The sequence below is a fragment of the Silurus aristotelis genome (genome assembly GCF_946808225.1).
Source record: "Silurus aristotelis genome assembly, chromosome: 8".
NCBI classification, from domain to species: domain Eukaryota; kingdom Metazoa; phylum Chordata; class Actinopteri; order Siluriformes; family Siluridae; genus Silurus; species Silurus aristotelis.
Window position 1 is genome coordinate 9,280,865 of NC_139581.1, and position 13,746 is coordinate 9,294,610.

The 13,746-nt window shown below is 38.8% G+C and overlaps 2 protein-coding genes across 2 annotated transcripts in view; both read right to left on the reverse strand.

Annotated features, from left to right (window-relative positions):
* The window catches only part of LOC310729664 (lysosomal thioesterase PPT2-like), an 81,921-nt gene that overhangs the window by 9,421 nt on the left and 58,754 nt on the right, over positions 1-13,746 (reverse strand). The gene's annotated exons all lie outside the window — the stretch shown is intronic.
* On the reverse strand, positions 6,359-12,840 carry LOC310729669 (lysosomal thioesterase PPT2-A-like). Its single transcript, XM_083548128.1, has 8 exons — positions 12,072-12,840; positions 8,843-8,996; positions 7,845-7,940; positions 7,660-7,767; positions 7,408-7,491; positions 7,163-7,247; positions 6,801-6,855; positions 6,359-6,714 (listed from the first exon to the last, which is right to left on the reverse strand). The coding sequence occupies exons 1-8, from the start codon at positions 12,219-12,221 to the stop codon at positions 6,571-6,573; spliced, it is 876 nt and encodes a 291-aa protein (XP_083404254.1). The 5' UTR covers positions 12,222-12,840; the 3' UTR covers positions 6,359-6,570.

Sequence of the window (13,746 nt, forward strand, 5' to 3'; positions counted from 1 at the left end):
GAGCCTGGAGAGGTGGAGATATGCGCTGGAGAGAAAGGGAATGAAAGTCAGTAGGAGTAAGACAGAGTACATGTGTGTGAATGAGAGGGAGGGCAGTGGAGTGATGCAGTTGCAGGGAGAAGAGGTGGAGAAGGTGGAGGAGTTCAGGTACCTGGGGTCAACAGTGCAAAGTAATGGAGAGTGTGTTAGGGAAGTAAAGAAAAGAGTGCAGGCAGGGTGGAGTGGGTGGAGAAGAGTGACAGGAGTGATTTGTGATAGAAGAGTATCTGCAAGAATGAAAGGGAAAGTTTATAGGACTGTGGTGAGACCTGCGATGTTGTATGGATTAGAGACAGTGGCATTGAGTAAAAAACAGGAGGTGGAGCTGGAGGTAGCGGAGCTGAAGATGTTGAGGTTTTCGTTGGGAGTGACGAGGATGGACAAGATTAGAAATAAGTTTATTAGAGGGACAGCACATGTAGGATGTTTTGGTGACAAGGTGAGGGAGGCGAGATTGAGATGGTTTGGACATGTGCAGAGAAGGGACATGAATTATATTGGTAGAAAAATGCTGAAGATGGAGCCACCAGGTAGGAGGAAAAGAGGAAGGCCAAGGAGGAGGTTCATGGATGTGGTGAGGGAAGACATGCAGGTAGTTGGTGTAAAAGAGGCAGATATAGAGGACAGGGTGGTATGGAGACGGATGATCCGCTGTGGCGACCCCTAATGGGAGCAGCCGAAAGAAGAAGAAGAAGAAGATAGATAGACTTATGTATTGCCATTAGTTGTGCATATAAGCTTTAAGCTCCATCTGTTAAAAAAGGTACAGGCATTGGTATGACCAGTCAGCATTTCATGTGGTGTTAGATGCGTGTTTCTTTTAGTTTGCATGTGATAGGACATTAGCAAATGACAAAGCATCAACCCAGTTTAGTTTTATGTTTGCACAGATTTTGTTAAGGTTAGCTTTCAGTGTACCACTAACTTTTTCCACCATTCTCTGGGACTGCCGGTGATTAACACATCCCAACCTTTGCTTTATCCAAGTTGCTGCAACAACTTCTTAACTGTTGTTTGAATAAAAGCTGTACCAATGTCTGAACTTATTTTTGATGGTACGCCAAATCTGGGAATCACTTTTCTTGTCAGAAACTTAACTACTGTGCCTGCTCCCTGATCTGATCTGCGTATCTGCTAAATTGGTCAGTAATCACCCACAAATACCTTTTGCTTTGAACCCGCTTAATCTTGTCTACATAATCCATTACCAGGTGTTTAAATTGACCATTAGTGACTACAAGCCCATCAAACCACTATTTACAGATATCTCCCTTCTTAATGAGCTAAACTTAAATGCTCACTTTGAAAGGGATAACCAGGAGTCGGCAACCAATGCTGAGATGCCTGTGGACCACCAGCATCTTATATCCTCCCCAAGTGATGTCAGCATGGTGCTAAACAGGATCAGTGCATGGAAGTTACAGGGCCTGATAGCATTCCTGGATGCATCCTCAGAGCATGCGCTGAAGAGCTGTTGGGGGTCTTGACAGACTCATTCAACCTGTCCCTAGACCAAGGTATTGTGCCCCCCCCCCCCCCCCCCCCGCTTTAAGATCACCTCTATCATGCCAGTGCCAAAACACTCCACCACAACGTGCATTAATGATTACCACCCAGTAGCGCTCTCCCCCGTCATCACCAAGTGCTTTGAAGGATTGGTCCTGGCACACTTTAAAACCTGCCTTGCCACCACCCTGGAGCCGCACCATTTTGCTTACTATAAGAACACCTGTCTCACCTGGACAATAAAGACACTTATGCTAGAATGCTGTTGCTTGACTTTAGTTCAGCGTTCAAAACTGTCATCCCCTCCAAGTTAATCATCAAACTTGGAGACCTGGGCATTAGCACATCATCTTGCAACTTGCTACAGACCCTGGCATGTTCGGGCAGACCACCGCTGCTCTTCCACCCTCATGCTTAGCACTGGAGTACCACAAGGCTGTATGCTGAGTCCCTTTCTCTATTCCTTCCTCACCCATGACTGTAATTCTTTATATGGTTTCAACATCATTATCAAGTTTTGCAGATGACACAAGGGTGATCGAATTAATCAAGGACAACAAGGAGTCAGCCTACAGGGCTGGACCAAGATAAACAGGTTCAGGAACAGCTTTTTCCCCACTGCAGTTTCGGTGCTGAACATGTTTTCATGCGGAAATGCATTTTTTATATATCGTATTATTCATTCATTTATTTTTTATTTATATCTATATATCTATGTATCATAGCCTGACCAATCTGTACATATGTAAATATTTACACTGGTAAATACACTGAAAGTGCATTATTTACATATGCATCTCTTGTTAGATGCTAACTGTATTTTGTTGCCTTGCATCATATCATGTTCAATTACAATAAAAACTTTCTTTCGGCTTCTCCCGTTAGGGGTCGCCACAGCGGATCTAATCTAATCTGAATCTAATCTAATCTAAAGAGCACTGTAGGAGCAACAATCCTACCTTTTTGCAACCACCAAATTATTTTTCAGAGATTCAACAAGCACAACAGCAGCTAACAGCAACTTGTCACCCTGTTGCCTTTTTTTGCTTGTAAATCAGCAGCATTGTTTCACTGGATGACAAAATCATAGCCCTATTTATGTGCTTGACACTTAATTATGGCCAACCTGCTAGGTGCCATCATAGCAGAAATAAGATGTCCAATCTGTTCAACATGTTGAACAGGAGTTTTTTTTTCAATCCTCGATGTTTCTACACAGGACCAAACAGATGAAACACTCAATGTGCATAAACTGAAGTAGTGTAGATGTTTGACGCTATTCCCTTAGCCCACTGACATGCTGAGGTAAGGGCTTTTAATTTGCTAACTGTGCTGAACAGGGCTGAGGACAATGTTGTGTCTCAACTGTTATGAATTGGCCACCATCCTTTCTTAAACTGAATACCCTGCATGTGAATCAATGTGATGTCTAAATCATAAACAATGCACAAAATAATCAACATCAGCGTTACAAATGGTAAATGACTCCAAATTTTAACATAAACAAGTAAAAGCCAATGATTTAGCAACACAGTCATGTGGATTACCTCTTAAAACATAAAAACGGGAAGTTGTGAGCACACCCAACATACACAAGGGTAACAAGTGACTTCTCAGTGTGGATAAAGTGTCTGCTAAATGCTGTAAATGTAAGTTCAATGTCTAACCTACATGCAACACACACATACACAAGGGTAAGTGAACTAACCTGTGATCAATGTTCAGCAGAAACGGGCCATACACAGACACACACATAGGGGTATAAAGGGTGAGTATAAAATTCAACCTACACAAAAACATACACACAAATAATGGCCAGGGTAAGTAAGTTTAATGTGTAGAGGACACAGATGATACATTTCACTATATAAAATAAAAATATCATACAGAGAAATGTTTTGCACTTCTTTACAGAATAGAACTAACAGCGTGGAGGACAGAGACTCCTCTGGTTAAGAGACCATAGTATTTGGGTAGATTGACAAAACGATGGACAAACGGTCATATAGAGTTAACAGAACATATGAAAAAGTCCATCTTGAGGTCATAAAAAAGTTAATGAACTACCAGAGATGGTCAAATATGCAGTAACACCATAACTATGTGAAGTTAATGGAATAATGTCTGAAACTGTATATGAAGAGATGCTTTGACCAGTGGACTTCAGTGCAGGTTACATTTTGATGAAACTCCTGTACGGGTTTTGCCTTGGTGGAACAAAAAAAACTGGCTGTTAATTTTTCCTCTGAGGTTGATAAGTATTATTACTTTGATCTAGTTTATAGTTGAATACTCAATAGAGTTTAATCTTTTGAGCTAGTCTAGTAGGACATAGGAGAGAATTTTCCTGCATACTCTCAAACGCTAAAGGCATCAAGTATTCTGGATTCACAGTTTAAGTATCATTTAAGTATCGCATCAGAATAAGTCAGTAAAGATGCATATGATAACGTACGAGCTTGAGTCAAAACAAATCTTCCCAACTTTAAAAGTTCTACAACATTATGATGTGTGTACATAATAAAAGGAAAACCCATAGTCAAGGTAGATGCCTTTTTATAAGTATAATACACAGCTGCCAAACTCTGTTAAGAACATGGTGGAAAGCAGTGTGCAACACTATCCAGCTTAGTGCTATAAAAAGCGACGGGTTGTTTCTATCTACAGCTACATGTTTCATAAATGAGCACTGTAGAAGCATAACCATCAACACAATCTGCAACATACAAATATAACGGCTTTGTTTAGTCTGGAGTAGCTAAAGTGTGTGCTACTTGAAGTTCCTATTTTAAAGTCTCAAAGGCTACTACAGCAAACGGGACATAATGGCTGTATGTTGAGTTATTTTTAGAGAACAGCAAATCTATACCACTTTACAAGCTGCACGGTGACTACTCTAAAACATATCCAAGTTTCATTTCTATAGTATTGTCCAATGAGAAGATATACTTAAATGATTGCTGAAATGTGAGGGGTGTAGTCACTTTTGTGAGGTACTGTAAGAGGTGCACACATTCTGCTGGCCTGTTGTTTTCATAATTTCTCTAACAGGAGCAGTTTTAACAGCATAGTCTTCTATACACTCTAAATCCTGTCATTCCTGAAAAAAGTAATCTAGCCAACTGTTTGAGGCATTGGTGCTTTGCTGATGCCTTCCAAATGAGCTGGAGCAACTGCTTTAGTACCATGTGCAATAACTCGCCCTATGTACTCTACCTGAGGTTGACAATACTAAGCTTTAATTTAGAAACTTTATTAACTTAACTGTGTTAGAGTCTCTATGGCACTGTTCTAAAGATGGGGAACAAATCAAAACGTCATCAATATATTCCAATAACACACACTTCTTCTTTCAGCTTTTCCCTTTTAGAGGTCGCCACAGCGGATCATCTGTCTCCATACCCCTCATGTCCTCTACATCTGCCTCTTTCAAACCAACTACCTGCATGTCTTCCCTCACCACATCCATAAACCGCCTCCTTTGTCTTCCTCTTTTCCGCCTTCCTGGTGGCTCCATCCTCAGCATTCTCCTACCGATATACCCCAAGTGTCCCTCCTCTGCACATGTCCAAACCATCTCAATCTCGCCTCCCTCACCTTGTCTCCATAACGTCCTACATGCGCTGTCCCTCTAATGAACTCATTTCTAATCCTGTCTATCGGAGACACTCCCAACGAAAACTCAACATCTTCAGCTCTGCTACCTCCAGCTCCACCTCCTGTCTTTTACTCAATGCCACTGTCTCTGAACCATAAAACATCGCAGGTCTCACCACAGTCCTATAAACCTTCCCTTTCACTCTTGCAGATAATATTCTATCACAAATCACTTCTGCCACTCTTCACCACAAACTCCACTAAGACACTGTCCAACATTAATTCATCAAGATCTGCTTAAAGCACTTGATTAAACACGTGGTTAATGTTTAAAACCTTTGGCATTCTGGTTTATGAATACTGTTTTTCAGCATATGTAAAAACAAATGTCAGCAATTGTCAGCAAAAAAACCCTTTATTATTCACGAAATAAACATCACTTAGACTGATCAGATTTTATAATTGGTGACAACAACTGGATGTCTTAAGTACTCAAGCCTGTATCAATCGTTCTATAGACGTATGAATGCCGTTCTGCTTTAAGATGCAATAGATACTGTTGCCTTTGAGGCAAATGAGCTCCTGGTCTAATCATGCTAGCTGACTTCACTAGCTCTACATCAGTGTCATGCTGAGACCATAGTTCAAAAGTTTCATGCCTCTAGTTTCATATAGTTCACCTTTAAAAATTAATTAAGGTATATCACTGGGACATATTTTTTAATGGAGGGATTATAAGGTAGACTACATGCAGCTTTTAGTGTAAATAAATATACTAAAAATATACAAAAGGTGTGCCATTGAGGGTTCCACCCTAGCATCAAGAAAAGGTACAATTGTATTGCCATAAATAATAATAATTCAATCACTAAATTATGATTAAAATGTTTTAAGAATCAAGAATGTTTAAGACGTTTATGAAACTAATGTTGAAAATGCTCTTTAATTAAAAAAAGATATTAACATTTTTACAACCATAATGCTAATAAGTTTTTCTGTAATGCATGTATTCTTTGTGCGAGAATATTCTAATTAGATCCCAAATATGCTTTTAGTGGAGCTCTAAAACTACTGACCTACATTTATAGACATCAGTAACATTGCCAGCAACATATTTAGGCCCTGGAAATAAAACTAGAACTGGTAATAAAAGAATACAACAATTATTTTTGAGAAAAATAGAAATCTAATAATTAATGAAAAGAATAAAAAAAGATTTGGTTTATTTATTTATTTATTACAGCAAGTTTAAAAGTCTAATGTGGAAAACAATATTCCTGTGCAACATTTTTTTTTTTTTTTAACATATAAGTTATAAATATCACATAGAAATGATCTTTTTTGTATATGCACAATCATTTGTCTTTTAATCACAAAGCAGATAAGCAAATGTTATGGTTCATGTGTGTAAATCAAGACGTCTTCTACTTATGTGAGCCACTTCTCTATGCAGTTTTCATACACAGTAAAATTTGAATGCCAGAAGACGTGTTTGACATCCAAGACAACACACTGGACCACATCTCCTCTGGAGTCTAGTGTTTTCAGTCCAAAGACATCTCTCATATACCACTAAAGACAGAAAAATCAATTCTCAGTACAGGTAACAGATACACTATGATAATTTAAATGGCTTGACTAAAAAAAATCTTGCTCACATCCTGGAATTTCATTTCAACCACAGTTTCATTGCTGTTAAAGAATCCAAACTGACTGTTAGAAGGAAGAAAAAAAACATATTTTGTTCATAGTTTGAATTTCTCACAAAAAAGTCCATGCATTTTTCAACATATTTGGTGACATCCTTTATGTTTTCTTGATGATTTGTGCATAATCCCACTAGATATATTGAAATGCATGTCACTTAAAATTACAAAACAGTTCTTGTGGCTGAATCCAATCTTCATAGTAAATGCAGTCAAATAATAAGTAATGGGATTTATATTTACACTAAGCAGTAGCCTTTTATTAATTCTGTATACATCTTCTCTTTCATGCAATTAAATAGAAAACTTGTTACCTTGACTGCCAGGGTGTAATAACGCCATCATCTGGTCCTCCAATCAGCACCAACTTTTTAATTTTTAAGAAGTGCTCTCTCCACTCTAAAAACAAGCCAAGAGTTTGTGAACATTGCTTTGGGCGACTGATGCATGCAAGTTTAAACAGTGTCAAAAACACTGTGCAAAAACAATAGTGTTTTTATTTCACACAGATGTAATATAAATATGATACCACCGAAACACAGTATTCCATAGTCAGTACCTGGTAATTTAGGGTGGTAGATCTCGCCATTTAGTAGAGCAAGATATTTACTGCTCTTCAAGTATCTCTCTCTCTGATGTGGATCTATATTTATCGGCCGACAAGAAGAGACAGAGTGTGAGGTTGAGAACAGACATGTATATGAAGCACTGGATGCTCTGAAATATATAACAGTACAATTTATAAATCTATTTATAAATAACTTTACTATTTTTTTTTTCTTTGACAAAATGCCTAATCTGAATCTCTCACCATTCCAGAAGTTGCAGATCGAAATCTTTTGTCCAAAGAAGTTATAGCACAGTTTATAAACGAAGTGCGTCACACAGTTTGGGAAGGCGTGCCTTATATATGATGTCACTGTTTAAAAAGAAGGGAATTTCAGTATACTACAGTTTAACAGACAGGTAGTGAACATGATGAGAATCTGTACTAACCTCCATACTGGCCAGACAGCGGTGATGACAAAAAGATCAAGGAGTGGACATTGTGTTCGGGAAGGGTGGCAATAATCCCTCGGCACACCAGACCCCCTGCACAATCATATTATATGTATATATTACATATCATATGTAAATCTCAATACTTTTAATATTTCGTTCAAGTGAAAAATTAAAACCTAATTAATAGTGGAGACGGTCAAAGTATATTAATAATATTGTTAAATGATGATCAAACATGTGTTTTTCCCATCAGCTCAAAAACAGGATGCTAATGTTACTATGAATCTAATAAATGCCCCTTCCTCTGGCAAGTGATCCTTTATTATCCAGTGCTTAACAGTTTGGGGTTGTTTTGGAACAAGGAAGGTTGGAGACTTATTCTGGGTGAAAGGAATACTGAACCAACATTCCATAATTCAACACTATGTAATTTAGTCTGAACTGCAGCTAATTGGAACCAACTTCACCATGAACAAGGCAATAACCCAAAGTATAGGTCTAAGATCTGTAAGCATTATTTGGAAAGCAAACAGTCAGCTGGAGTGGTATTTTAATGGAATGACCTGCCCAGCCACTGCACCTAAATCCTATTGAACTGCTCTGGGATGAATCTGGGATCACAAAGAAACATCGAACTAGTGAAGGACACCTTTTACAAATGGAATAGTATTTCAGTTTCATGTTTGGAGAAACGAACTGTCCGGATGCCAAAAGTGTGTTAAGCTGTCACTTATCTTTTTTTAAATAAAAAATACATTTGAACATTTATATATCTGTTTAGTCAAAGTAAATCTTCATACAATTCAATCCCTCGTTTGCTGCATGTGCACAATAGAAACATTCATGTGTCGCTCAAAAAACGATGAAACGTTTCTATTTTTTTAGAGCCTTTAAATCATAAATTACAGAAACATCGATTAAATCAAAGATTAAACCCAAACAGAAAAGGAATGCCTAGAAAATGAAGGTGATGAAGGGTGGTTGTAAAAGACCTTGTGAGAAACAGATGAGATGGATGCCATCTTTAGCGTTCTCCATGATGGATTTGATTTGCGTACTAAATCCACTGACTTGTAGCCAAAGGGGCTTCAGGCTGGCCATGTCATCATACAAGTCTATTGTAGTCACACTGGTACCTGGGTGTGTCTGAAAAACATTGGGTGAAAAAGAGAAGATGCAGAGTTTCATTCAGAACTGAAAAGTGAAAAAACAGAACTGGTGGCAGGTCTGAAATAAGTAGTGGATGCAAAATGAAAGGAATTTACAGAACTTGGCACACACATCAGAACAGCTGTCTTTCAGGCCCTGGCAAATGATTAAGGCTTAATAGAGCACAACCTTTGACTTGTTTTTTATTAGAATCATCTACTTTTACCAACATGCACCAATTTTGGTGGGAATTTAATTTTGCTTAAGACAAATTCCACTGCCAGATCTGTTATCTCTGCCCAACAGGAAGTCAGCCATTTTGGATCCCATTCATGCATTCAAATCAGCAGGATTCATCAGATTCAAAGCAAATTTGTTCATCATGATGTCAAATGTGTACAATACTAAACTGTGAAGTTCTTTTTTTTTTATTTATTTTTTTTATAACATAATTGTGCTGCCACCGCAGGGCAATAAGTGAATCCTGTGCCTTATAAACAGTAATGGGGTGGGCAACAGAAACATCTCAGCAGAACTAAATACTGTACAGTCCCTGACAAAAGTCTTGTCGCTTATGTACAAAATGACCTGAAGTGCCGCTGAAATATATTTCTAATCAAGATTTTTTTTTTACAAGAAATGGCTCATTTTAATCCCAACAGCTTTTGTAATAATGTTTCAGTGCAAAACAAAACTGTCAAAAAATATTCTAATATTCACAGCTTTGTAAAGCCCATTGAGTCAATTTTTGCAAAGACATACCGTAATTTCCGGACTATAAAGCGCACCGATATATAAGCCGCACCCACTGAATTTTACAAATATTAAAATTTTTAACATAAATAAGCCGCACTAATGTACTTTACACAGGCTTTAAGGAAAGACACGTTACACACGGTGTAACGGGTGAAATATGTTGCGCTTTCTTTGGGAGCATAGCGGTATTTTGGGAATAGCCTGGCACTGCATTCTGCCGGTATTACTGCGTGTGTGTAAGACTGAGGATTATGTCCTTATTATTTTTTTGATGCTCATTTTTAAGTTTCTTTGACTAACCCGTAACGCTGTTGCCAAGAAAAATAAAAAAGCACGAGTTTTGGAAACCTGTCTGTGCTTATATGATTTCTGTTGCAACTGGAGTTAGCGAGCTCTCCCTTCACCCAGACTCAACGCGATACAACGGCTTGTATCTAAACAGTAGCCGACCAAGTAAGTCATTTTTCACTGTCTTTCTCCTTCCTTTCCCAACAATCTTTTCGCATCGTCGTGCGTTTAAAAATCACCTGATGGAAGTTTTTTCTCCCGAAGCCGTGCAGCTCAGAACAAAGGTGAGGTGGGTTTTTTCGTTTCCGTTCGGAAATTTCATTGGTCTAATGTTATGGGGTTCAGTTTTTTGGCTTGAAGTTTGTGAAACCGGGAAAAACCCAGGAAAAATTCATAAATTAGCTGCTTCATTGTTTAAGCCGCAGGGTTTAAAACGTGGGAAAAAAGTAGCGCCTTATAGTCCGAAAAATACGGTAAGTGTTGTCGCCTTGTCATATGAGCTTCACCTGTGACTAATAATGAATCAATTAGGTCTCAGGTGTGTATAAAAAGAACCCCAGTACACTAGACCTTCACATCAACTGCAACTAGACATATGCAAACTTTCCATGAGATTCACCCTGAGACTAAAGTTTTGATTATCAAGAGGCTGAAGACCAGATCCACTGCTCATGTGGCAGACACCTTCAATGTGTCTCAGCTTCAAGTACAGAGGATAAAAAAAAGATTTGAAGAGACTGGCGACGTTTTTGACAAGCCCAGGTCATGCAGACCCTGCAAGACAACTGCTCGAGAGGACCGTTTGTTGGCTAGAAAATCCAAGGCCAGCCTATTTTCCACTGCAGCAGAGCACCACGAGACCTGGTCACCTATGTCAACCAAAAGAGTTTGTCGGATTCTGTCTCGAAATGGCCTCCATGGTCGAATCAGTGCCCAGAAGCCAGCACTAAACAAAAGACAATTGAAAAAACGTGTGGCATTTGCCAAGGCCCACAGCCTGCTAAAAGGATGGACGCTGGAAAAGTGGCAGAAGGTGGATTTTTCAGATGAATCTTCTGTTGAATTACACCACAGTCGCCGCAAATATTGCAGGAGACCTACTGGAGCCCGCATGGATCCGAGATTCACCCAGAAAACAGTGAAGATTGGTGGCGGAAAAATCATGGTCTGGGGTTACATCCAGTATGGGGGTGTGCGAGAGATCTGCAGGGTGGAAGGCAACATCAATAGTCTAAAATACCAAGAAATCTTAGCTACCTCTTATATTCCCAAACATAAAAAAAGGACAAATTCTGCAGCAGAATGGTGCTCAATCGCATACTTCCAGCTCCACATCAAAGTTCCTCAAGGCGAAGATCAAGATGCTCCAGGATTGGCCAGCCCAGTCACCAGACATGAACATCATTGAGCATATGTGGGGAGGATAAAAGAGCAAGCATGGAAGACGAAACCAAAGAATATTGATGCTTTCTTTGCTATTCCCGATGACTTCAATAAATTGTATGAATCCTTGCCAAACCGCATGGATGCAGTCCTTCAAGCTCATGGAAGTCATACAAGATATTAAATTTGGATCTCACAGCACCACTACTTAATTTGCTGACATATTTTTGTATTTGCAGTAAATTTGTTCAATTTCTGTATAGTTCAATTTCTGTATATTTTGTCTTGCCAAAATTTGACCTTTCTGTCTTGATTAAATGATAAATCTTTTTTCAGTGAAACTAATTTATTTCAGTGCATTAAACATAATTTGGGAGGGTTACAGCTTTTCATATGAGCTATTTCTAACACCAATTGATTAATTAAAAGTCAGGTTAATAGCAGTTGTTTCTACAAAATAGATAAGCGACAAGACTTTTGTCAGGGACTGTATGTTGTGTATAGAGAAAATGCAGCATAGTATAGTAATGATAGAACATTTGTCTAAAATTTTGGGGTATTGATGAAGTTCACATATCTGTATTAAACCAGAAAAAAACAGCACTGGAATAGTAAACTGAAACAGTCATCAATTTATTTACTTACCTCACTGATAAACTTGGACAGCTGGATGAACTGTTTTGGCCCATCAAATAATCCATGCACTATAATGACGGGTCGGTACCCATCCACAATCCCAAACACAACACTCCAAAGAACTACACAAAGCATGAAATGTCCACTGTCCCTCGTCATTATACCTCCTGCAATGTGCCCACGGTTATTAAAGTGAAATCATTTCGTACAGTATGCACGGGAAAGTAAGAGTGAAAGAGGGGCAGGTGGGACAGGTAGCTTCAGATGCACAAATGAGAAAGGAGATACAGTGACCTTAGTTGTCTTGCAAGCGGCTGGTTTCTCTTCTGTTTTCTCGTAGATTTAGGTTACACACAACTTCCCTTATTGCTGTGAAGATGCGATTATCACTTTTCTTTTTTTCTTTTTCAAAAGCTGCATGTGTGTGTAAAAAGTGCAGGTTATTTTTCTTCAGGGATTCTCACGGCCTGCTGTGAATTGCGGATGCAGGCGCTCTAACGGAAGCCCCCCCAACCACACACACACACACACACACACACACAGCAGAAACTACGAGTGCATGTGTGTGTTTATAACCCATCATCAAAGTTTTCATATCTCAGCTTACCCTATTGCTCTGCTTGAATTATGCATTATATAAATATATATAAGTAATATTTAGAAGCTACATTTCTTAATGTTACCATGCAAAACATTATTTAAAGAGCATTTGGAAACCATATCATGCGAGCACATGCATAGTTGGTTTGAAAGAGGCAGATGTAGAGGAGGGGGCGTAGTGGCGACCCCTAGTGGGAGAAGCTGAAAGAAGAAGAAGAAGAAGCAGAAGAAGCAGGAGATATGCAACATGTTCGTTCAGTGCAGTTGGTTTGAAAGACAAAAGTAGAGTAAAAAGCAGTGTGTTACATAATTTAGAAAACCTTGTGTGTATGTACATAGCTTCCCCACATTGTTTGTGAATTGATAAAAAAAAAAAATCCACTCTTGTATAAATCTGCCTCAACAAAATCAATGACTCCTGTATAACACAAACCACGAGGACCAATTAAGTGGGGAACACTCATTAAAGCGATATAAAGAATAAGAACCCAAAAGCATACAAGCACAACGATCCATGAAGTTACTGAGCAAAATAAGAACTATGAGGATGGACTTGGACTGTAACTAATATAAGTCTACTACAATGGTCTAGGAAAGGGGTCACCAACGTGGTCGCCCGCAAGCCTTTTCTAAAAATAGCTGTTTCCTACCTTGTTAAATCATTGTTGATAATTATTGTGAGAAATCATTAACATGATCAGTGTCTTTACATAGAATCAGGGGTGTCAAACTCAGTGTCACATCCGGCCCGACGTACAATTATATCTGGCCCGCGAGATGATTTTATATAGATCTATTATTATTGTCATTAATGTCCCGGCGAAATGAAGCGCTGATAACACAAACTACAGATCCCATAATGCAGCGCTTCAGCTGCCATACCGAACTCTAGACTACCTGGGAACATTCCAGCGTCAATCAAGTCGAGCTTCTGTTTATGTATTAAACCTATTGTAAAGTTATTGTGAAACAGCGCCTCACAGTGGCGAAGAGAAATTTTGATTCTTAAAACCGATAGAAGGCTGAGTAGATGTTTACTGACACTGGCGGTAAACACGTGTGTCTTATTTGTGAAGAGAATGTG